This window comes from Mobula birostris, chromosome 1 (genome assembly GCF_030028105.1).
Source record: "Mobula birostris isolate sMobBir1 chromosome 1, sMobBir1.hap1, whole genome shotgun sequence".
Classification (NCBI taxonomy): Eukaryota; Metazoa; Chordata; class Chondrichthyes; order Myliobatiformes; family Myliobatidae; genus Mobula; species Mobula birostris.
This window is the reverse complement of record NC_092370.1, coordinates 210,880,488-210,904,812: the sequence shown is the minus strand read 5'-3', so window position 1 is coordinate 210,904,812 and position 24,325 is coordinate 210,880,488. Positions and strand designations below refer to the sequence as shown.

The 24,325-nt window shown below is 39.3% G+C and overlaps 1 protein-coding gene and 1 long non-coding RNA gene across 3 annotated transcripts in view; one reads left to right on the top strand and one right to left on the bottom strand.

The window, feature by feature from the left end:
- Window positions 1-24,325, bottom strand: part of dync1h1 (dynein, cytoplasmic 1, heavy chain 1) — a 108,158-nt gene that overhangs the window by 18,154 nt on the left and 65,679 nt on the right. Inside the window, exons 48-65 of one of the 2 annotated variants that reach the window (XM_072270640.1) lie at window positions 22,944-23,148; window positions 19,815-19,988; window positions 18,749-18,868; window positions 18,513-18,633; window positions 18,072-18,267; window positions 17,296-17,413; window positions 16,876-17,091; window positions 16,515-16,727; window positions 15,486-15,613; window positions 13,536-13,689; window positions 13,307-13,453; window positions 12,394-12,544; window positions 7,903-8,156; window positions 3,798-3,932; window positions 3,596-3,690; window positions 3,190-3,364; window positions 871-946; window positions 597-757 (exon numbers count right to left, since the gene is read on the bottom strand). In XM_072270640.1, coding sequence (XP_072126741.1) covers window positions 597-757; window positions 871-946; window positions 3,190-3,364; window positions 3,596-3,690; window positions 3,798-3,932; window positions 7,903-8,156; window positions 12,394-12,544; window positions 13,307-13,453; window positions 13,536-13,689; window positions 15,486-15,613; window positions 16,515-16,727; window positions 16,876-17,091; window positions 17,296-17,413; window positions 18,072-18,267; window positions 18,513-18,633; window positions 18,749-18,868; window positions 19,815-19,988; window positions 22,944-23,148 — 2,839 coding nt within the window. Of the gene's footprint in view, window positions 1-596; window positions 758-870; window positions 947-3,189; window positions 3,365-3,595; window positions 3,691-3,797; window positions 3,933-7,902; window positions 8,157-12,393; window positions 12,545-13,306; window positions 13,454-13,535; window positions 13,690-15,485; window positions 15,614-16,514; window positions 16,728-16,875; window positions 17,092-17,295; window positions 17,414-17,603; window positions 17,800-18,071; window positions 18,268-18,512; window positions 18,634-18,748; window positions 18,869-19,814; window positions 19,989-22,943; window positions 23,149-24,325 lie in introns of both variants that reach the window. The other variant, XM_072270635.1, reaches the window with a different exon arrangement.
- LOC140204184 (uncharacterized) overlaps window positions 1-24,325 on the top strand; it is an 85,851-nt gene that overhangs the window by 31,909 nt on the left and 29,617 nt on the right. The window lies entirely within an intron of this gene.

Genomic DNA, 24,325 nt, shown 5'->3' with positions numbered 1-24,325 from the left:
CTATGACGCTCTGTGTTGCATCTCGGTGGAATGAGTCTCCGGCTGAATGTACTCCTGTGCCCAACCAGTACATTATGTAGTGGATGGGAGACATTGTCCAAGATGGCATGCAACTTGGACAGCATCCTCTTTTCAGACACTACCGTCAGAAAGTCCAGTTTCATCCCCACATCATCACTGGCCTTACGAATGAGTGATTTGGTGTATCATATTAAAGGGGGTGAATACTTATGCAATCAATTATTTTGTTTTATATTTATAATTAATTTAGACCAATTTGTAGAGATGTTTTCACTTTGACACGGAAAAGTCTTTTTCTGTTGATCAGTGTTCAAAAAAGCAAAATTAAATTCAGTGTGATTCAATGTTGTAAAACAATAAAACATGAAAATTTCCGGGGAGGTGGGGCTGAGTACTTTTTTTATAGGGACTATATACAAGATGAATGGAAAGGAATTAATGAATAGAAATACTAAGTTCTTTGAAAGGTGGAGTCAAGCATACTCCTTTCATTACAATAACTTAGAAAAGTATACATTAACTTGGAACTTATTCACTAAGCATCTGAAAAGAAAGAAGATTTTTCAGTCTCATACCTCGGTATCTACAATAGTTGCCAAATCTAATGGTTGTTCTATTGTTGACATGAAGCTGTCTCCCAAAACTGTAGCCACAAAGATATGAGCCATGGCTAAGAGGCGATCTGGCCGGAAAGCCTGAATCAGCAGCAGTCGATGCATTGCTTGCCCAATGGGAGCTAGACCAAAGGAAATGGCTTACAACCTCATTTGACACACAAATAATTATTATATTAATGTATTCTAACATAAACAGATGAAGAAATTAGAAGTTTAAAAATGTGTTGCTTACTGAAAGGTTTGTCCTCAGGCCACAGAAAAGGTACTGCTTGTTCAGGTGAACTGCTCTCCAGCCAAATATTAAGTTGCTGCATTGAAAGAATATTTATATAAATTAGACAAGAAACGTCACCCAAAACTTGGAAGTAAATTTGTAATGCAGCAGTTGTTAATTTATCTAATTTTAAACCATCTTAAGTTTAATAAATCTGAAGAGAACCAGGCTAAGTACCGAAATTCCAGAAATGATGTAAAAAAGGAGCAAGAAACAAAGTATGAACAAAGAGTGGCAGTAAACATAAGAGGAAATAGTTTTCTATAGGCATATAAACAATCATTAGCTAGCAAGAAGAATACAGGAACTAGCAGTTAGCTTCTGCTCTGCTAGACAAATTGCCCAGTCCAGATGGAATCCATCTGTGACAACCACCTTTCCTTCAACGCCAACAAAGCAAAAGAGAAGGTAATTCACTTCAGAAGGGGGCAGTGCACATGCTCCTGTCTAATCAGTGATGTTGAGGTTGAACACTTCAAGTTCTTAGATGTGAACATCACCAATGCTCCGTACTGGTCCTACTACGTTGACATCACTGCCAGGAAAGCTCAGTAACACCTCTACTTTCTCAATGAGGCTAAAGAAATTTGGCATGATTCGGACTTCTTGGTGTGAGGATTTCGTGTACATTAACATTGATTTTCTGATATCCAGCTCATCCATATGTCACATCTCCACAAAGCCTGAAGGTTTATTTCTATTTACATTTTTAATAATATCATTACTGGCATTGCTCACACAAAGAAGATCCAGTCTTTAATAATGTTGAAGGCTCTCATCATCCCTCCGACAGTCAAGACTTTTTGGGTAGCTTTTATATTTTATTCTGCATTGTTATTGTTTTACCTTATTCTAGCTCAACGCACTGTGTAGTGACTTAATCTGTATAAACAGTATGCAAAACCAGCTTTTCACTGTATTATGGTCTATGTGACAATAATAGACCAATCTATCTCAGCTTGCTGATAAAAAGGATGGAAATTGTGGAGTAGTGGCAATCATCCTCAAAACATCTGCAATGAAGGGACGGAACCAGAAGACCGAAAATTTGCAAGATTTCACCCTTGTTCAAACAAGGGCAGTGGGAATTGCTTACCCTCTACAACTGGTGGAGACACTTCTAGAAACAAATCAGAGACAAATGTGTTTTGCTTAGAGAAAATATTGCGGATTTGCTAAAGAAAATCTCATTTAAAATGGAGAGGTCACAAAGTTAGAGAATTGGTGAAGGAGATGTGGTTGATGTAGTTTACAAGTCACTTGATAAAATGCCTCAATAAGCTTGTCCGTAAGATTGAAGGTCAAGGCAGCCTATATAGTACGTTGGTTAAATGACAGGAAGCAAACGTTTATAATAAAAGGCTATTTGTTGCACTGAAATGATATGTTCTCTGGGAGTCTGTACTAGGATGACTTTATTTCTTAATACACATGAATTACTTGGACTCGAGTTCATAGTGTATAATTTTCAAAACTTAAAAACTGTCAGGATAGCAACAGACTTCAAGAAACCAGAGACAACAAACACGGTACTGAAACTTAATGTAGAGAAGTATGGAGGGTTGCATTGCCGTATGAAGCATGAGGATAAGCTGTAAAATAGGTAGTATAGTTCCAAAAGGGTTATAGAATTTTTTGTACAAATTGTTGAAATTGTTAAGGGAAGTTGAGAAATGTATGAAGTAGCAATGCTTATAAAGAGGAGGTAGCTTAAATATAAACTGTGGCAATTAAAAAGAAGTACATTGGATTGCATTTTCTAGGTGAGTATACAAACTAGATATCAGAACATTTACTGCTCATCACAGGAGACTATTACCAAACTGTGATTAACAAAAGGAAGGATGTGGAAGAGGTTGCAGAGGAGATTTACCGGGATGCTGCCTGGATAAGAGAACATGACGTGGTTTGAGTGAAGTGGTATTTGCCTGGAATGCACTGCAAGGGATGGTAGTTGAGGCTGATACAATAGGGACATTTAAAATATTCTTAGATAGGCACACAGAGTTAAGAAATGCAGGATTATGGGCTTTGTAGGAAGGAAGGGTTAGACTGATGATTAAGTAGGTTTATGCGGGTCAGCACAATATCATGGGCTGAAGGGCTATACTGTGCTGTACAGTTCTATGGTTTAAAATTGCTGAATAATTTTTTTTAATCCTCCATTTCACCAGATGTAACAAATATTCACTTTTTCCCCAACCCGAGAAAGACAACTATAAAATGGAGATCTCTAATCAAAATATTCAAACATAGCTGCAAGTCGATGCAACTTACATCATCCGCCTGAACTTTGGAAATTAGATCATAAAAGACTGGCAAGCGGGTCAGTCTCTCCATTCCCTCGATTTGTTCTGTGGTGAGATAATCAACCTTTGACACAGACGAACCATTCAATACAATCTCTCGACCACGAAGGAAGTGCTGGAACTCCAGGTCATATGATGGTTCACTGAGAAAACAATTTGGAGGTTTTGTACTTAAAAGCATTCATTTGAATGTATGCTACATAACATTTCAGAAAGAGATTTTTTATAAACAAGTAATAAACAGCATCTTCCTTGTAATGCAGATCATACAAGAATACAAAAAATAGACTAAAATGATAAAATTAGTTATTACAAATTACGAAGCACCCTCAAAACAAAATTGGCTTATAGATTGACAACAGCAAAAGCATTACCTAGTTAGGCCCTTAAGACGAATCTTAGCCAGCAACATTGCAATGGTGATATGATCATTGTGCAACATACCCCGTGCTGCTCTATTAAATGTCACCTGTGACAATAGAAAATAGTGTATTATCTTCGTGCTGATAATAAGGTATATTATTCTGTCTCAATGTTTGGAGCTTCAAACCTTTTAAACAACCTGCTCATACGTACCTGGAAAAGATCCTTTGTAATATTAGAGAGACGCTGTGTATGATCTGTAACTCCTTTCAGATTTGGATTCTCATACAGAACAGTGTGATAAATGTCCAAGAAGAATTGGAGAGAATACTGATAGAGGAAGTGGATCTATTGACAAAATAACAAAAGATTATCCACAAATTACCACATTTTTCTTAATTTTCTGAACCTTTTTACATTTTGAAATCAAAAGAATAAATATTTGTTAGCAAAGTGTCAAAATGGATTCTGATAGGCCACAATTATCTGATTAACAGCTATAAGCATACAATTGATTAACAATAAAGCTATTTTAAAGCTCCTGACTTTATGAACACTGATTATTTGAAAATATTATTTTACAGGTTTTCAGAATCTGTTAGTCTGTGCCAAAAGAACTAATGATATCATACCAAATACTTCCTCTTATCATCTTGTGCACCTATATCATATCACCTCTCATCCTCCTTCGCTCCAGAGAAGACCCCTAATTTGCTCAACCTATCCCGACAAGATATACCCTCTAATCCAGGCAGCATCCTGGTAAATCTCTGCACCCTCTCTAAAGGTCCTGCATTCTTCTCATAATGAGGCAACCAGAACTCAACATAATATTTCAAATGTGGTCTAACCAGGGTTTTTGAGCTGCGATATTATTCACAACTCTTGAATGCAATCCTCTGACTAATGGAAGGCCAATGCAACATACAACCCTATCACTGCTCTGTAGTTCTCAAGTGTTATTCCTACTACATTTCTTGAACAAGGGAATAACATTTGGCTTCCTCTAATCATCTGATACTACTCCTGTGGCAAAGATCATCACCAAAGTCTCAGCAATCTCTTCCATCACTTCCTGTAGTAAACTGAGGTATATCCTGTCCAGCCCAGAAGACTTAAGATTCCTAATGATTTTCAAAAATTCCAACACACACTCTTTCCTAATGCCCACATGTTCTAGCATATCTGCCTGTTTACACTGTCCCCACAATCATCAAGGTCCCCCTCACTGGTGAATACTGAAGTATTCATTAAGGACCTCCCCTTCCTTCTCCAAGTCCAGGCACCAATCAGACCTGGTGTCATTCTAGTTACCTCCCTCTTCTTCTCCATGTACATGTAGAACGCCTTGAGGCTTTCTTTAATCCTACTTGCAAAAGCCTTCTTATGCCCTCTTCTGGATCTTCTAAGTCCATTCTTAAGCTCCTTCTTGGTTATCTTGCAACTCTGTAGAGCCCTGTCTGATCTTTGCTTTCTAATTTTTAAGTAAACTTCTTTCTTCCTCCTGACTAGATGTTGCACAACCCTTGCCAACCATGGTTGCTGCACCCTACCATCCTTTCCCTGATTCAATGGGACAAACCTACCCAAAACCCCAGACAAGTGCTCCCCAAACAACTTTCACATTTCCACTGTGCATTTCCCTGAGTACATCTGTTCCCAATTTACACTTCCAAGTTCCTGCCTAATAGCATCATAATTCCCCCTTCCCCAGTTAAATACCTTACCATACTGTATGCTCCTATCCCTTTCCAAGGCTATCATAAAGGTCAGGGAGTTCTGGTCACCGTCTCCAAAATGCTCACCTACAGAGAGCTCTGACACTTGACCAAATTCACTGCCTAGCACCAGATTCAGTATGGCCTCTCCTCTAGTTGGCCTGTCTGCATATTGTTTCATGAATCCTCCTGGGCACACGCACAAATTCCACTCCATTCAAACCTTTTGCATTAAAGAGGTGCCAATCAATGTTAGGGAAGTTGACGTCACCACCCATGACAACAGACCTGTTATTTTTTGCTCCTTTCCAAAATCTGTCTCGATCTGTTCCTTGGCATTCCTTTTTTGCTATGGGGGGGGGGGGGAAGGTTCTACTGACTACTCTCAAATAGAATGATTGCTCTCATCCTGTTTCTGACTTCCATCCACACTGCTCAGTTGGTGATCCCTCCATGACACCATCCCTTTCTGCAGTTGTGATACTATCCCTGATTAGCAATACCACTCCTCCACATTCTCCCCCCCACCTGCAAGAGTTGGAGGAGTGGCATTAGGAAGATTTAGAAATGTATTAGTAAGATTCTATTATATTCACTTCAGAAAGAGATGATAGAACATAGAGAACATACAGCAAAATACGGGCCCTTTGGCCCACAAAGCTGTGCCGAACATGTCCTTACCTTAGAACTACGTAGGCTTACTCATAGCCCTCTATTTTTCTAAGCTCCATGTACCTATCCAGGAGTCTCTTAAAAGACCCTATCGTATCCGCCCCCACCACCGTCACCAGCAGACCATTCCATGCACTCACCACTCTCTGCATTAAAAACTTACCCCTGATATCTCCTCTGTACTTACTTCCAAGCACCTTAAAACTGTGCCCTCTTGTGTTAGCCATTTCAGCCCTGGGAAGAAGCCTCTTCCTATCCACACGATCAATGCCTCTCATCATCTTATATACCTCTATTAGGTCACCTCTCATACTTCGCCGCTTCAAGCAGAAAAGGCCGAGTTCACTCAATCTATTCTCATAAGGCATGCGCCCCAATCCAGGCAACATCCTTGTAAGTCTCCTCTGCACCCTTTCTATGGTTTCCACATCCCTCCCGTAGTGAGGTGACCAGAACTGAGCACAATACTCCAAGTGGGGTCTTACCAGGGTTCTATACAGCTGTAATACTACCTCTGGGCTCTTAAACTCAATCCCACGATTGATGAAGGCCAATGCACTGTACGCCTTCTTAACCACAGAGGCAACCTGCGCAGCAGCTTTGAGTGTCCTATGGACTCGGACCCCAGGATCCCTCTGATCCTCCACACTGCAAAGAGTCTTACCATTAATACTATTTTCTGCCGTCATATGTGACCTACCAAAATGAACCACCTCACACTTATCTGGGTCGAACTCCGTCTGCCACTTCTCAGCCCAGTTTTGCATCCTATCGATGTCCTGCTGTAACTTCTGACAGCCCTCCACACTATCCACAACACCCTCAACCTTTGTGTCATCAGCAAATTTACGAACCCATCCCTGCACTTCCTCATCCAGGTCATTTATAAAAATGAGAAGAGAAGGGGGTCCTAGAGCAGACCCTTGAGGCACACCACTGGTCACCAACCTCCATGTAGAGCATGACCCGTCTACAACTACTCTTCGCCTTCTGTGGGCAAGCCAATTCTGGATCAAGAAAGCAAGGTTCCCTTGGATCCCATGCCTCCTTTTGGGGTACCTTATCAAATGCCTTGTTGAAATCCATATACACTACATCAACTGCTCTACCTTCTTCAATATATTTTAGTCACATCCTCAAAAAATTCAATCAAGCTCATAAGGCATGACCTGCCTTTGACAAAGCCATGCTGACTACTGCTAATCATATTATGCCTCTCCAAACGTTCATAAATCCTGCCTCTCAGGATCTTCTCCACCAACTTACCAACCACTGAAGACTTACTGGTCTATAATTTCCAGGGCTATCTTTACTCCCTTTCTTGAATAAAGAAACATCATCTGCAACCCCCAATCCACTGGAACCTCTATCTTTCCCATTGATGATGCAAAGATCATTGCCAGAGGCTTAACATTCTCATCCCTCGCCTCCCAGAGTAGCCTGGAGTACATCCTGTCTGGTCCCGGAGACTCATCCAACTTGATGCTTTCCAAAAGCTCCAGCACAACCTCTTTCTTAATGTCTATATGCCCAAGCTTTTCAATCCGCTGTAAATCATCTCTAATAGCCAAGATCCTTTTCCATAGTGAATACTGAAGCAAAGTATTCATTAAGTACCTCTACTATTTCCTCCAGTTCCATACACACTTTTCCACTGTCACACTTGATTGGTCTTATTCTCTCATGTCTTATTCTCTTGCTCTTCACATACTTGTAGAATGCCTTGGGGTTTTCTTTATTCCTGCCTCCTCATGGCCCCTTCTGGCTCTCCTAATTTCATTCTACCCAGTATCACGTTAGGTCCTAGGTTCTTTTTTAAATAATTGGTCTATCAGGAAAAATAAGTTTATATCCCCAAGTATCAACTTGACACACAAAATCACTTGTTAATTTCATTAATGTATAATGATATATTTAATCAAACCTACCTGGTTTATTGCTTCCATGGTAAAATAGATGCTACTGCATGCTGTAGAAAGTGGCAGGTATTGTTGGGAGACAGCGTCCACCTCTGCCATTACGATATCTGTTTCTTCAACCTTTCTGGTTACTTCTGCTGCCTCTTTTTTCAGATTCTCCAGTGTAGTGATGATTGTGTCATCATCCAAAATACGACCTTTAACTTCATTCAATGCCTGTAGTAAAGACTTCTCTAACTGGCGCAAGCGAAGCTGGAATTCACCTATCAAAAATAAGATGATCAGCAAAAACTGGAACTCTTTATTTCAAAGTGACAAAGTACATGAAGCTCCAATTTGAAGTCAAAAATGACAAAAAAACATAAATAAGAAAAACACAAATCTTAAAAGGCAGAATGCTATTCATACAATGACACGCTATCTTTTCCCTGAAGGTCGAAGTTTCCCACGATAGTTCCAACAAGTACATTTCTTGTCATCTATTAGAAAGAACTTCAAATATAACTTACTAAATGCAGGTATGGCACCTTCATGCGGATGAAGGTACATCACCATGGCTGGAAGAGAGGAAGGAAGAAATGGAAGACTCCAAACCAGACTAAAATGGTGGGGTATAAAACTTCCTCTACCCAGTATCACATTAGCAAATGTCACTGGAGAACAAAATAGAGGACCTAAGAGCAAGATTGCTGTATCAGAGGGAAATGAGGAATTGCTGTGTTCTATGTTCCACGGAGACATGGCTCACCCTAGACAAGCCAGATATGGTGATCAGACTTGAAGATTTTTTTTGAGCCACCAGCTGGACCAAACTGCAGATTCAAAGAGGGTAAAAGTGAAAGTCTGTGCTTCATGATAATCTCTTTGTGGTGCTCTGATGTAGTGGTCTTGTTGCACTCTTGCTCCCCTGACCTGGAACATCTAATGATTAAATGCCATCTGTTCTTCTTACTGAGACAGTTCTCCTCCATGATCCTGACCACAGTTTATTTATTTATTGAGACACAGCGCAGAACAGGTCCTTCTGGCCATTCAAGCAGCGCTGTCCAGCAACCCTCCCCATTTTAATCCTAGCCTAATCATGGAACAATTTATGAAGACCAATTAACTGGTACGTCTTTGGACTGTGGGAAGAAACAGGAGCACCTGGAGAAAACCCATGCGGTCATGGGGGGAATGCACAAACTGCCGGGTCACCTGTACTGTCAAGTGTTGGGCTAACCACTAAGCTACCATGCCGCCAAAAGGCAGATGCTAAGCAAGCACTCGATGTATTAAGTACAGTAATTAACAAACAAAAACAGGCTACCCTGAACACCTTTCAAATCATTGCTGCGGACTTCAATCAAGCTTGCTTGAAGAAATTTCTCCCAATTATCAACATATCACCTGTAGCACCAGAATCGCAACATGTCTGACGACTGCTACTCTATCATAAGAAATGCCTACCGTTCCATCCCTAGACTGCATTTCGGGAAATCTGATCATCAGGCTGTCCTCCCACTTGCATACAAGCAGTGGCTAAAGAACAAGGCTCCAGAAGTAAGGACAATGAAGAGTGGTCATGAGAGGCAGAAGATCAGCTAAGTGAATGCTTCAAGTCAGTGGACCGGGCAATATTCAAGGATTTATCAGAGAATCTGAACAAATAAGCCATGGCTGCCACTGACTTTTATAATGTCAGTCATTTACAGACTTCCCCAACCAGGAGTCCTGGATATACAAAGAAATCTGCAATGTGCTGAGCGCCAGATCATTGGTGCTCAGGTCTGACGACCAAGTAAAACATAAGACACCCGTATGGCCTCTGGAAAGCTATTTCACATGCAAAATGCTAAGTCTGGACCAATGTTGTATCACAGAAGGAGCTCAGACAGCTGTGCCAGGACTTGAATGCTTCACCTTCTACAAAATAAAACCAATCAACATAGGTAACAATAGGGCTTTGCTTCCAGATGAGCTCAATGCCTTTTATGTTCGCTTTGACTGATAAAACATTGAAGCACCTTCAAAAACTTCCACAGGCCTCAATGACCCTGTGATTTCAGTCTCTGAGGCCGACGTAAAAGCATCCTGCAGGAGGTTAAACCCACAGAATTAACCTGGCCCAGACAGGATGCCTGACTCAATACTGAAAACCTCTGCTGATCAACTATAGAGTGTTCGGAATCAGAATCAGGTTTATTATCACCGGCACATGGCATGAAACTTGTTAACTTAGCAGAAGCAGCTCAATGCAATATATAATATAGAAGAAAAAATAAGAAATCAATTACAGTATACCTATAATGAACAGATTAAAAATCATCCAAAAACGGAAATATATATTAAAAAAGTGATTAGTGTTCATTAGAAATCGCATGGCAGAGGGGAAGAAGCTGTTCCTGAATTGCTGAGTGTGTGCCTTCAGGCTTCTGTACCTCCTACCTGATGGTAACAATGAGAAAAAGGCATGCCCTGGGTACTGGAGGTCCTTAACAATGGACGCTGCCTTTCTGAGACACCACTCCTTGAAGATGTCATACGTACTTTGTAGGCTAGTACCCAAGATGGAGCCGACGAATCTTACAACCCTCTGCAGTTTCTTTCAGTTCTGTGCAGTAGCCCCCCACCCCCATTCCAGATTAATGCAGCCTGTCAGAATGCTCTCCATGATACATCTATGGAATTTTTTGAGTGTTTTTGTTGACATACCAAATCTCTTCAAACTCCTAAATGAAGTATAGTCACTGTCTTGCCTTCTTTATAACTGCATCGTTATGTTGGGACCAAGTTAGGTCCTCAGAGATCTTAACACTCAGGAACCTGAAACTGTTCACTCTCTCCACTTCTGATCCCTCTGAGGATTGGTATGTGTTCTTTCATCTTACCCTTCCTGAAGCTCACAATCAGCTCTTTTGTCTTACTGACATTGAATGCAAGGATGTTGCTGCGACACCACTCCACTAGTTGGCCTATCTCATTCCTGTACGTACTCCCGTCTCCATCTGAGATTCTACCATCAATGGTTGTTATCATCTGCAAATTTATAGATGATATGAGATATGCCTAGCCACACAGTCATGGGTATAGTGAGAGTACAGCCCAGGTCCTGTAACTTTTCTACCAGAATTGTGGGAATGATGGTGTTAAATACTGAGCTATAGTTGATGAAAAGCATCTTGACATAGGTGTTCAATGAAATCTTTAACTTCTTTGGCATTCTGAGGTAACTACCTGCTTCAGATATACTGGTGGCCAAGAAGAATGCGGTAACCTGCCTCAAATACATCCACTGTGATGAAGTGCTTTGAGAGGTTGGTGATAAAATGTATCAGCTCCTGCCTGAGAAATGACTTGGATTTGCTCCAATTTGCCAACCGTCACAACAGGTCAACAGCAGATGCCATTTCATTGGCTCTTCCTCAAGCCTGGAACATCTGGACAGTGAAGATGCATACATCAGGATGATCTGCATTCAACACTATCATCCCCCTCAAAACTGATCCATAAACTTTAAGACCTAGGCCTCAGTATTTCCTTGTGTAATTGGATCCTTGACTCCCTCACTTGCAGATCAGTCAGGTCAGATTGGCAGCAACATTTCCTCTATAATCATCATCAGCACAGGTGCACCACAAAGCTGAGTGCTTATCCCCTTGATATACTTGCTTTATACTTATGACTGTGAGGCTAAGCACAGCTCCGATGCCACATTCAATTTTACTGATGACACCACTGTTGCTGGCCAAATCAAAGGTGGTGACAAATCAGCATATAGGAGAGAGTCAGAAAATGTGGCTGAGTGGTGCCACAACAAGAAGCTCTCACTCAGTGTCATCAAGACAAGGAGCTGATTATTGACTTCGGGAGGGGAGAGGGGAACAGAATCAGCAACTTTAAATTTCTCGGCGTTATCATTTCAGAGGATCTGTCCTGGCTCCAGAACGCAGGTGCCATTACAAAGAAAGCATGGCAGTGCCTCTACTTTTTTTTAAAAAAAAATGTTTCCTTAGATTTGGAATGTCATCTACAACTTTGAGAAACTTCAGAAGATGTGTGGTGGAGAGTATACTGACTGGTTAGATCACAACCTGGTATGGAAACACCAATGCCCTTGACTGGAAAATCCAATAGAAACTAGTGGATATGGCCTTGTCTTTAATGGGTTAAGCCCTCTCCACCACTGAGCACATTTACAGTAAAGTCGCAGGAAAGTAGTATTCATCATCGAGGAGACCCACAATCCAGGACATACTCTCTTCTTGCTGCCGCCATAAGGAAGGAGGAACAGAAGCTTTAGTACATTGGTTGCTTATCCATTCTTGCTTTTTGTGTGGTTTCTCATTGAATCTACTGTTTCTTTGTATTTTCTGTGCATGCCCGCAAGAAAACAAATCTCAGGGTAGCATATGGTGACATGTATGTACTTTGATAATAAATTTACTTTGAGCTTTGAATTATCACATTATGTCTGCATATAAATTAGTCCAGTAGATGAGTAGACACTGAAAAACTTACCTTGCAATTTCAAGAGGTCTGAACGTTTCTCATCCACATCTGGTCTCTCAGCCTTCAGCACTTCATTCAGACACTGGCTTTGTAAGCTGCTTCGAGTCACTGTGAAGTTAACAAATGTGACACGGGAACAGAGATCTGGTGGAAATTCAACCTACAAGAGAGAAAGTAAATGATCACAAACAAGCCAAAATCTGCAGATGCTGGAACTCAGCAGGACAGGCAGATTCTATGGAAAAGAGTACAGTCGACGTTTTGGGCTGACACCCTTCAGCAGGACTCAGCCCGAAACGTTGACTGTTTACTCTTTCCCATACATGCTGCCTCGCCTGCTGAGTTCTTCCACCATTTTATGTGTGAAAATGAACGATGATCATTTCTACTTCAACCCATTTCAAAACACTATCTATGATCAAATCTCTGAAGTTTCTTAAATGCATCTTTTTCCTCTTCAATAATGTTATTGCTTTCATTCAAAGGGTGAATTTGTAGCTGATATCTGAACCCAATGTCTTTGAAACCTTTGGATTGCTATGCAAATTGTTCTGCAGTTATTTCAATTGCTAGAGGCACTAGATCCATTGCCACTATTACTTCCATATTTCAAAAGGAGTCACAAACTACCTGCTCCTTCACCAAAAGCACCCATACAAATATTTGTGTCGTTAATTTAGCCCTGGATTAAAATTAGCCATTTCAGCAAAATTGAAAACAGTTCTAAAATCAAATTTGAAATTTCTGAAAACTGAACTTTGAAACTTTTAGCATACTTCAGAGTAACTATAAGTAAACCAGCATCTTGTTAATAAATCATTTCTGTTTCTTATGAGTCAAAGCATTAGTTGACATCAACACTCATGTTACTGCATTTATCCAGGAATGGAGAAATATATATACATAAATTTCAGTGACTTACTGTTGGGTCTCGAGTAGACAGGAAAATAACAAATGACGGTGACAGGTCAATATCTTGGTCACCAAGAGTAATGAGTACTCTACCCCCAGTTCTGCGAACCTCACGATTCAGCACAGGGTTCAATATTGGATCATAACTTTCAACATCCTAGAAATAAAACAAGAGATACTAAGTAAACAGAAGCTAGTGAAGGCAAATAGGTGCCAGAAAATGAACTTCCACCACTTACCTGAACAAGTAATGGGTTACCAAATCTTAATGCACTCTCAAGATTCTTTCTGAAAGCATCATCCAAGAAGCTAGTCCTAGTAATTTTGCGTTCTTTATATTCATTCATGATGAACTCCGTGGCTTGACCAGATGGATCAATAATTAATGGGTACCTTTTCAAAAGATTAGTGTTTTAGGAAGTGGTAATAAAAAAACTAGATTTAATTCATTAAAACATGGCAACATACTGTGTATGAACTTTTACAATGAAGCTCTGGATGCCAGTATTGGTTCCTTCAATATGCAAACCAGTGCTCCCAAAAATAACACGAGCTGAACTACTGGGTTTTCCTGAAGAACCAGTGAAGAAAATACATTACGTGGACCCAATCATGAAGAATTTAATTAAAAGGTGTGATTGAGTACATGATAAATTAAGAGAAATATAGCCAGCCAGTGCCAGGAAAGATTTTTGATTTGATTTATACAAATATATTGCAGACTCATCCAAAGTATAAAAGAATGGAAATGGAAGAAACCAAAATAAACTGTGTGATTTTGTTTTATTAACATCTCTGGCCCACATTCAGGGTTGGACCATTAATTGAAACTTCAATTAATGCAAAACTAAAAATCAAATCTACATTTCATTATGAGGAATCTACAAGCAAATTTTCTATTTGATCACATCAATCTGTCTCCAAGTTCTCCCTGTTTTCCTCTCACTATTCTTCTGTTGTCTTAGTTAATGTTCAGAACTAGGTTAAGGAATTGTTTCTTATGATAAGATGCGTAGGCAATTAATACCAAACTGAAATTAAGAACACCAAATATTGGAAAGAGTTAACAGTAAGCAGAAATAGCCTATTCACCTCATTACACATCAGGCATTAATTAGTATTTAGCAAGACTACAAAAGTGACAATAACCCAGGAACCTATTAAGCAGCTATTTTCTATCTTCTCCAGAATATAGGCAGGAACAGTTATTACCCCTTAAATGTCAGCCTCCTAAACCAGGTCAGATAACTTCACTCCTTCACACTGAACTATGCCAAAACCCATGGAGTCACTTTCAAGGACTCACGTTCTCAACATTGTTTATTTTATTTTATTTTTTGTAATTACAGTTTCTCTTCTTATGCTCATTGGTTGTTTGTGTAGTTTTCAATGATTCTTTGTATCTATTACGAATGCTCACAAGAAAATGAAACTGAAGGTGTATATAGTGGCATATATGTACTTTGATAAGAAATTTATTTTGATTTCAAGATTTTCAATTCCAATTTTCTATGGCTTCAAGGCACCTCATGAAGTGTGCGCTAGTTATACCCTTTCAAAAGATCACAAGTTTAGTATACAGAAATATCTAGATGACCGAATATTTCATTTTGCCAACATACGGCTGTACTTTATTTGGATCCACTGAATTCTAGTATAATTATAAAAGCCAGTATAAAATTACACCCTGCAGTTTGTAATTTTAAAATACTTTTTCACAGAACTGGACAGAACTTAATTTATTATAATGATCTAATTTCCTCTGTTCAAACGAACCAGAATAGAAAGTGGCAGAAGTTTAATGTTTCTGTTACTTACAATAATTCTTAATTGCTGAAACTAACAGAACAACACAAGAATCTTAAAGATTTTTAAAGTGACAAGAAGAATAAATATGTGAATCTCCATTTTACTGCATACATCCAAATTCTTGGTGATTAAGTGCACAAATCTCTCCAGGGTGCATTACACCAAAAATATAGCCCAGGAAGAAAGTTTCCACGGCTACACTAGGAACAAGGATGTACAATCTAATGACATATATCCAAAACAATTTCAATTAATTAAAAAAAGATGCACGTTATGCAAATACAATGGTACAGGCAGTGGAATTGTGCATAAGTCTTTGTTTAATCTCTGCCTCATTATTCTTCCAAATTAAACTGTATAAATTTATTTTAGATAAATACCTATTGAAACGTTTCAGCATGATGGCATTTTCAGTGCACAAGTCATCTGCAGGTAGAGAGTTTGCTTGCCAGCGCAGACGTTCATCAGCATTGGATAAATACTCTGTTCTTGCGATGTCTGTTCGGAACTAAAGTTAAAAGACTGATTAATATATGGAGACCTACTTGTAGCATGAATTTGCCCAAGTAGTTCTGAATGGAAAACAAAAAGGTCAATCAGAAACTATGAGGGGAATATGCAATTCATTCTTTGTACCTCACATGTGGTTAATTTGTATTCTGACCTACTCATTCTCAAAGCAATATTCTATGCCACATTCTGTTAAAGCAAAATAAGCTCATTCAGCATCCAAGCTCTAAATGGGGAGAGGTTTGAGTTGGGAGTGCAGGTCTTACTGGATTTGGCACTGTGCAATATTCCAACCAATACAAATTCAGTGTGCCTAAATAATTTCTGCTGCAGTTAGCCTTCACAAGAGTAAACTGATCTGTAGTCAACAGGTCAAGAGTAAACTAATCTGCAGTTTCTCAAACAGATTGTATGACTAAAAATGAGACAAAAATCAGAAATAAGGTTACTTGAATTAAGTTCAAAGAATCCAAATGGTATAGGTTCTCTAATGATGATGATATAAATTGAAAGAAGAAAAAAAGGTGAAATTTCTTGTATCAAATTATGCTTTTCCTACATTTTTGAGTACATTGAGCAGGTCTAGTGGCTATTTTAATACAATGTAAAAGCAATGGAGAAGATGCACAAGATTCACCAAGATATCATAATGTAGAACATACATTTATTACAATGAACTAAGGAGATTGGAACTCTCTGGAAATGAGAAGAATGAGAGGGAATCTGGAAAAAAAAATCTCCACAATAACACAACAAATTATCAAATTGCCTGTACTCAGCAGCTCTCTTCAGCATACCAATGAGAAGGACGTCCTAACAATCCCAGTAAGTTTTGTCTAGGATAGATTTATTTTGATTTGATCTACTCAATGATCTTAAAGTTAAAAATGGATGCTTACCAGAATGCTTGCTTGTTGCAGATGATGCGCCCAAGTAGTAAACAGATTTTGGCGCATTTGCTGATCGAAGTATCCTGCATATGCAATAAAGGCAGCTGACAGTAAGCAGTCTCCAGCAATGGTGGCCATTTGGTTCTTAAAAGTTTCACTGGTCTTTTCCCAGCGGTCTCGTTCAGCTGACAAACTCTTCAACAGGGCAGTACTTCGGTTTACCTGAAAGAAGGTTTTACAATTACAATACAAAATGATTTCATCTAACTGAGCCAGAAGGAGCTCCCTATCACTCTTTACCCTTCATAGAAAGACTTCTGTATAATAATTAAAAGTTCCATTATAAAACAATGTACATAATCCTACTCACCTTTGCTTCTACAGCTGCAAGATCTGCCTTAATGGCTTGGGCTTCAGATATCAGAACAGCATACTCTTCTTTGTAACGTGCAATACTGGTTTCCAGATCACGGATCATTTGCTCTACTTCATCAGCCTTCTGCTGGTTCTCTTTTGCATCATCTTCTAGCTTCTGTAGTTCATTGCGTAAAGGTTCGACTCGTTTTAACATATCAGCATAATTAAGCTACAAATGAAATAATGTGAAATTAATTTATCCAATGCGACTGCTACTGAAAGGGGTAAAACTAGTCTTAAGAAATTTTACAGGAAATAGAAATAAATGGCAACAAAAACAAATATGCTCGAAGTTAATTTGATGCTCTTTCAACTGATACCGAAAGGTTAAAACATTTTTTTCTCTCCAGATATTTTTTCCTCAGTTACTTACCTGTGCAATAGCCCATTTTACCATTGGACCACAAGCCAAAGATGCTCTGTTGACAATTTCATAGTTGTAGCTTGGATTGGACATGTAGTTTTTCTTCATCTTCTCACGGATAACATCACTGTTGAGTAAAAGATGAGTATTAATACAATTGCTCACTTGCAATTTTAAGAGCGGAAATTCAATACAAATACGCTTTAATAAATAGAAAACTGCCAGTCACATAGATTATATGATGCATAGTAATGAAGTGCCGCAACACAATCAAAATGCAAGAAAGATGTGACTTTTAAAATAAAAGTAATGAGTACCTTAATTCCTCAGTATTAAAGTTGACTATGCTGCTGATGAAATTATCTCTGATAATAACTTGTCTGATCTTTTTCCAGTCATTTGTCTCCTCACCCAGCAAGAGACAGATTGATTCTAATGCGAGTTTTACTGCAGCGGGTGGATTGGCCATGGCTCTCACTTCAACAAGATGCTGCTTCTTTATAGAGCTTACAGCTAATAGAGGGGGCGAAAAGAAATGGGCTTTAAATGAACATGCAAATGGATGAGGGTGTGTGGCCGTTGCTGGGTGTTAGGAGGAAATTTATATGTGAATACCAGCAATACATAATATCACCCAAACAAAATTTTGGGTTCATAAATACTAAATAAAATGCTACTTCTGTAAATAATCCATTGCTTTAATGACTCCTTAACTCTAGTATATTGGCTGGTATTCTGTACAATTTCCATCTTCCTCCAGCAGCTGCATGCACCCCATTATTCACCTGATTTCGTCAGCTGAAAAATTTACAATGGTCGGAATGAAGTTTTCTCTCATTATGATCGATCGGATCTGTTTCCAGTCAGTTGTACTTTCACCCAGGAGCAGACAGATTGATTCGAGTGCAAGCTTCACTGCACCTGGCGGATTAGCCATTGAACGAACCTCAACCAAGTGCTGCTTCTTGATCGATTTTACAGCTAATCAGATCAGCAAGATGCGCCAGAGTGCAAATAAAGTGAAAGAAATGAAAGTTAGGAGGGACAGAAAATTGAAAGATTAATACCACATAGAAAAGACCAATCAGTTGCTTAAAAAGGAAGAAAATTAACAGGATTATAGTTACAAGGGTAAAAAGATAAACAATCTGATATACAGGCAGCAATTAGTACATTATTTCATTTTCATATTGTTTCTTCAAAACGCAATTCAAAACAAGTCTAACCATTCTGAGCCTCAATGACAGCAGGCTCTACCATATCCAAATCTTCCTTTACTTTCATCTGCTTGTCAGCAATAATTTCTTGCTGTTTGTGCAGCTGCTCCTGAATTTCTTGACTCATCACCTATCAAAAAAAAAACAAAAGATGTATGAGACCACTTCCCCAGTTGAAACCTTGATTCTCCTTTTGATTCAGCATTCAGATTCCCTGATTCAGCGTTCTTCTTTTGTTAAGCTACCTTTTTCTTTTCAGCTTCTTGTTGGTCCTTCACCATTTTCTTCAGTTTATCATTGGCTGCTGCATTTTTAACTTCTAATTCTTGGCTTTTAATTCTGAGATCTCTGCGTAATTCTTCAACCTACAGTGAAAGGATTAAAAAAAACAAACTAACTGAATATGAAAAAAAGTCTATTAAGATTATCCTCCTACCAGAAGCAGCCTAATTGGTATTTAGGCTTCCAGCTTTTTAAAGGATTATATTCAATCAGGACAATTTTTAAATCATTCTTGGATGCATCATTAAAGGAAAAATAAAATTGGTTGCTTAAAAAAACAGATTCTTGGCCAAGCAGTTATAATATCCAAAAGGAAGGTTTGGAGAAGAAAAAGGAAGAACCTCCTACTGAATTTACAGCAACTGAGAGTTTCCACTTCAAACTGCAAATAAAGTATGACTTCACAAGGCACTAAGACTTTAGATCAATGTAAATATCTTAGATACAACAAAGGTAAACCGTACCCAGCTTACGAAGTTACTTAAAATACAAATAGAAGGCAATCAACTATTAGGGAAAGGGATTAGAAGCATTTCTCATTAAACCTAACGTGCAAAAGCTTTATATTATGCCAAAACAATCTCACTGGAGAATTAGGAGCAGTGAACCCTTCGCCATCTGTTAATAGATGACAGGTAGCATAGGTGATATAAACAAAATAATTTTAGACATTAAGAGACAATTGGGATAAACAGATAAATAATACCTAAACAAAAATGGATGCAAGGCAAGGAGAAAAAGCCAGGAAAGATTTATGAGATCAAAAAGTACTACTGTCCATTCATAAACACAGTACAGCAAAAACATAATTTCTACTTACAGATAATGTCATTGCTACCATAACTATAGCTGAACAGTGCCTTTAAAATCGGGAAATGTGATCTTAAACAAAACTTTCAATCAAGAAAACAGAGCGGTTAGTGCAGAATTTCAAAGATTTGGCGAGAAACAACCACAAAAAGCAAACATATGGTAGAAGTCTGGTGAGGTTCACAAATCCCAGTTCCTCAAACTATAGTTGTACTGTACCTGATCTACAGTTTCCTTAATCTTTCGCAGGCCAACATTTAAGTGCATCTGCTGCTCTTCTAGTTCACTTCGCTTTTCATTGAACATATTGGCATAGTGATTGATGAAGTCCAGGTAATGACGAGGTGTGATGGCCATTATCCTGCCCCCACGTTTGGCCAATCGAGTATTTGCCTAATAAGAAAGGAAATGACATTTTTTCTGAATTACGGCTTTTCAACCTTGCAATCTAAGACTTGACGTTTACTGTAAATTCCCACAAATGCTTAATCAACTTTACAAATAAAGTGCAGAAATGCTGCAAAATAAACAAGCAACTTCAGTCCATCTTGGAAATTTAAAACTTGGTAGCACAGTGATTGTATACTAGACTAGTAATTAAACCACCAAGACAAATAATTGACTAGCACAAATTCTAATTTCAACATGGCAGGAGGTGAAAACATAGAATATACTCTGTCTGGGAGACTCCAACATCTATCACCTTTAGAAGTAGCTCTATACAGCCTTGACCAACCAGCCTCTGAAGGATAAAGCTCCATTTATGGCAAATGAAATGAGAACCACCATATGGGACTTTATTGTCTGTCAATCTACCTGTCACAAATGCATCTTCCATATGAATATGGTCCGGATTGACTACCATTTAGGCCTCTGTAAACAAAGTCCATTGTTACAGCAAGTACAAATGACGTCACTTTGTATCGACTCTGTGACCAAGTTGTCAGCTCTCTTACATCAGTCAGGGATGTGGGCTTAAGCACCTTTGTGGAATCTTGAGAACGGTAACAATCCAGGTTTGCATTCCATTACCTGGAGGGATTCTGACATTATTGGGTGTGCTGCCTTTTAAACAAGGTCTGATTTGCTTCCTCATTTGGAGAAAGAAATGTCCCTCACTATTACTTTGCTACAAAGCCATTTTGGACTTGATGGGTCAAATGTTCTCCTTCTATATGGTAACCATTCTGTGAATTAGTGGAAGATTCGAAAATTGAAAACAAATCTGAAAGATCAAAACTTAATATCTAAGGGGAACTGTAGATCATTAGATATCTCATCATAACATGTAATATCCATGGCCCGATAATTCCCTTATTCAGCTATCATCATTAAGGCAGGAAACTAACAATGATCCAATGTGGAAAGGCATATCAGGAGTGGTGACAATAAACTACAACAAAGGACTGCATGCAAGTTACATAGAAATAGCAAGACAACAAAACAGTTCCTCAACCAAGACAAGATCAAATGGCTATGCAAACCTTCCACTTCTAATTGTAACCAATAACAACCATCTAATGAGGAAACACCACAAAGATCCCCATTGTCTATGATGACAAAACTCAACACTGGTGTAAAAATAAGGCCAAAGTGTTTGCAAGCATTCAACTGCAAGCATTTCAAATTCAATTTGAAATGAAAATTTATGGTACTGTATCGTTTAACACGACGCTGTTACAGCTCAGTGTGTCAAAATTCTGAGTTCAATTCCAACATCACCTGCAAGGAACCTGTACATCCACCACCCCCCACCCCCGTGGAATGTGCGGGTCTTCTCTGGGTGCTCCGGTTTCCTCCCCCAGTCCAAAGACATAGCAGTTAGTAAGTTAATTGGTCATTGTAAATTGTCCCCTGATTAGGCTAGGTTAAATGGGGGGGGGGGGGAGGATTGCTTGCGTTCGGGTTTATCGTGGCAGTAGATAAGGACGGACATGTCTGTGAAACTGAAATTAGTAGCCACCAGAAGATTCTGCCTTTTGTAGTGGAATGAGTGAGGGTACTCAAAAAAGTGGACCCCGATCTGTGGTAGGAATCTGCACCAGTAGTACCAGTTGCAATAGATGACTCTGACAGACTTGTGGTGATGTGTTATTTCAGCTTGAAGGGCTGCTTATGGCCCTACAAGTGGTGGTGGTAGCGGGTGGTAATGGTGACGGGTGCGTGTGTGTGTGTGTGGAAAGATGTACTTAGTGGTACGATTCTGTTGGAGATGGCAGAAGTTGCGGAGAATAATGTGCTGGATACAGAGGCTTGTGGGTGGTAGTTATGACAGTGAGAGAATGGAGTGAGGGCAAATTGGTGGGGAATGGAGGAGAAATGGGTGAGGACAGCTTTGATGTTGGTGGAAGGGGAAACCCTGCTCCTTGGGGAAAAAAAAAGAGGGCATCTCATATGCTCTAGAATGGAAAGCCTGATCCTGAGAACAAATACAGCAGAGGAGGACACAACACTTCACTTGCAAATCTGTCAGGGCCATCTATTTTATCTGGTGTTCATAGTGCGGCCTCATCTATATCGTTAAGACCCAATGCAGATTGCTGGGGGCAACTTTGTTGAGCACCTTCACTCTATTCATCACAAAAGGCAAGACCTCTCAGTGGCTACCCATTTCAATTTGACTTCCCTGCCCATTCTGACATTATCTGTCTCTGGCCTCCTCTGTACTCCCATAATGAAGCCAAACTTAGGTTGGAGGAACAACACCTAATATTGTCTTGGTAGCCTCCAACCTGATAAAATGAAGATTGATTTCTCCAACTTCTAGTTATTTCTGTTCACTTATCTGTTCTGTCATTCTCGATCTCCATTCTGATTACCTGCTCATTTCACCAGCCCATCACCTCCCTCTGGTTCCCCTCCTCCCTTCACTTTTTTCCATGGTCCACTGTTCTCTATCAATTTCCTTCTTCTTTAGCCCTTATCTCTTCTATTGATCTCCTGCCAGCTCTCAACTTCATCCACCCTTCCCAACCCACTCACCTTCCCCCTCACTCATCACCTGGCAGCTTGCACTCCTTCTTATTCAGGCTTTTACCCCTTTCCTTTCCAGTACAGGTGCAGGGTCATTGCCTGAAATGTCTACTGTTTACTCAATACCGCAGCCTGACTTGCTGAGTTTCTCCAGTATTTTGTATGTGTTGCTCAAGATTCCAGCATCTGCAGAATCTTGTGTTTCTAAACTGATTTTGAGCCATGCAAACCAAAAGCCATTATAGCTTTGTGAGGCCATTTAAGCAAGGTTAGCAGGTGTGTGTATATTTGAATAATACTGGCATGCAGATTTTCCTGATCAAGAATACTGAAAAGAGTACCAACTAATTCCAAACTACATCTATAATTGCTCACCTGATGTAATGTTAAGTGAACAAAAACACAACTGTTGACAATAGCCTCGCGATGTGATGGTGGTTGAGGAAGTTTATCATAAGCAATTGGCATGTAATCAGGGACAACATAGTTCGGTTTCTCAAGGTCCATTTTGCTGGTGAACTCTTTGCCAACTTGATACAAAGCTTCAGTGGACCAGTCTCCGAACCAATTCAACACACATCTTTGGGGCAAAGGGGAAAATTAGGTTAATAACAGGTTTGAAGAAAAAAATCTCATCAACAACTTCCTCAAAAACCTTTTTTGTTCAGAATAAATTTTAAGTCACAAGGAAAATACACAAACAGCAAATCTCTACCAAGGCATAAACATTTAGCTGCAGTTGTAAAATTCATGACAACCCTCTGGTGGATGCTGCCAATCTGGGCACAGGAACAAAGCTGTTTCAGTTATCTTTGTGTACTGCAGCAGGAGCAAACTAAATGCATTGTGCCCCATTTTATTTTATGACAAATAATAGTTGGGATCAGTGTGCTTTGTTATATTGGTGATGACTTCACTTCCATATCTATTAACTAAGCTTAATCAATTGCACATCAAATAGCTATGTGAGGCCATTTAAAGCAAGGTTAGTAGTTATGTGTATATTATTTGCAAATCTAAAACTATGACAAACTTCTATATACATTATGTGTGGTGGAAAATATATTGACTGCCTGCATCACAGCCTAGTACGTAAACACCAATGCCCTTGAAGTGAAAAACCTACAAAAAGTAGTGGACTAGCCCAGCCCATCACAGGTAAAGCTCTCCCCACCATGCAACACAGAACACTGTTGTAGGAAAGCAACATCCATCATCAGGGACCCCACAATCTAGATCCTGCTTTCTTCTCGCTGTTGCCATCAGGAAGGTGGTAGAGGAGCCTCAGGACCCACACCACCAGGTTCTGGAACAAATATTACCCCTCAGCTATCAGGGCTTTGAAACAGAGGGGATAACTTCACTCACCCCATCACTGAACTGTTCACACAACCTATGGGACTCACTTTCAAGGACTCTTCATCCCAGGTTCTCGATATTTATTGCTTATTTAATATTAATTTTTTCCTCTTTTCTATTTGCAGTTTGTTGTCCTTTGCACATTGGTTGTTTGTCTATCCTAGAGGGTGCAGTTGTTCATTGAACCTATTCTGTTTCTTGGATCTACTGTGTAAGCCAGCACGAAAATGAACCTCAGGGTTGTTTATGGTGACATACGTGTACTTTGAAATAGTACTTTTTAATAGAAGTGAAAGATAACACATACTCTTAAGGCTTGCTTTAGAGCTTCACAGTAAGAGGTAACACTGGGAGGGGTTGGAAAGGAGGAAGAAAACTAGGTATATTTCTAGAAAACG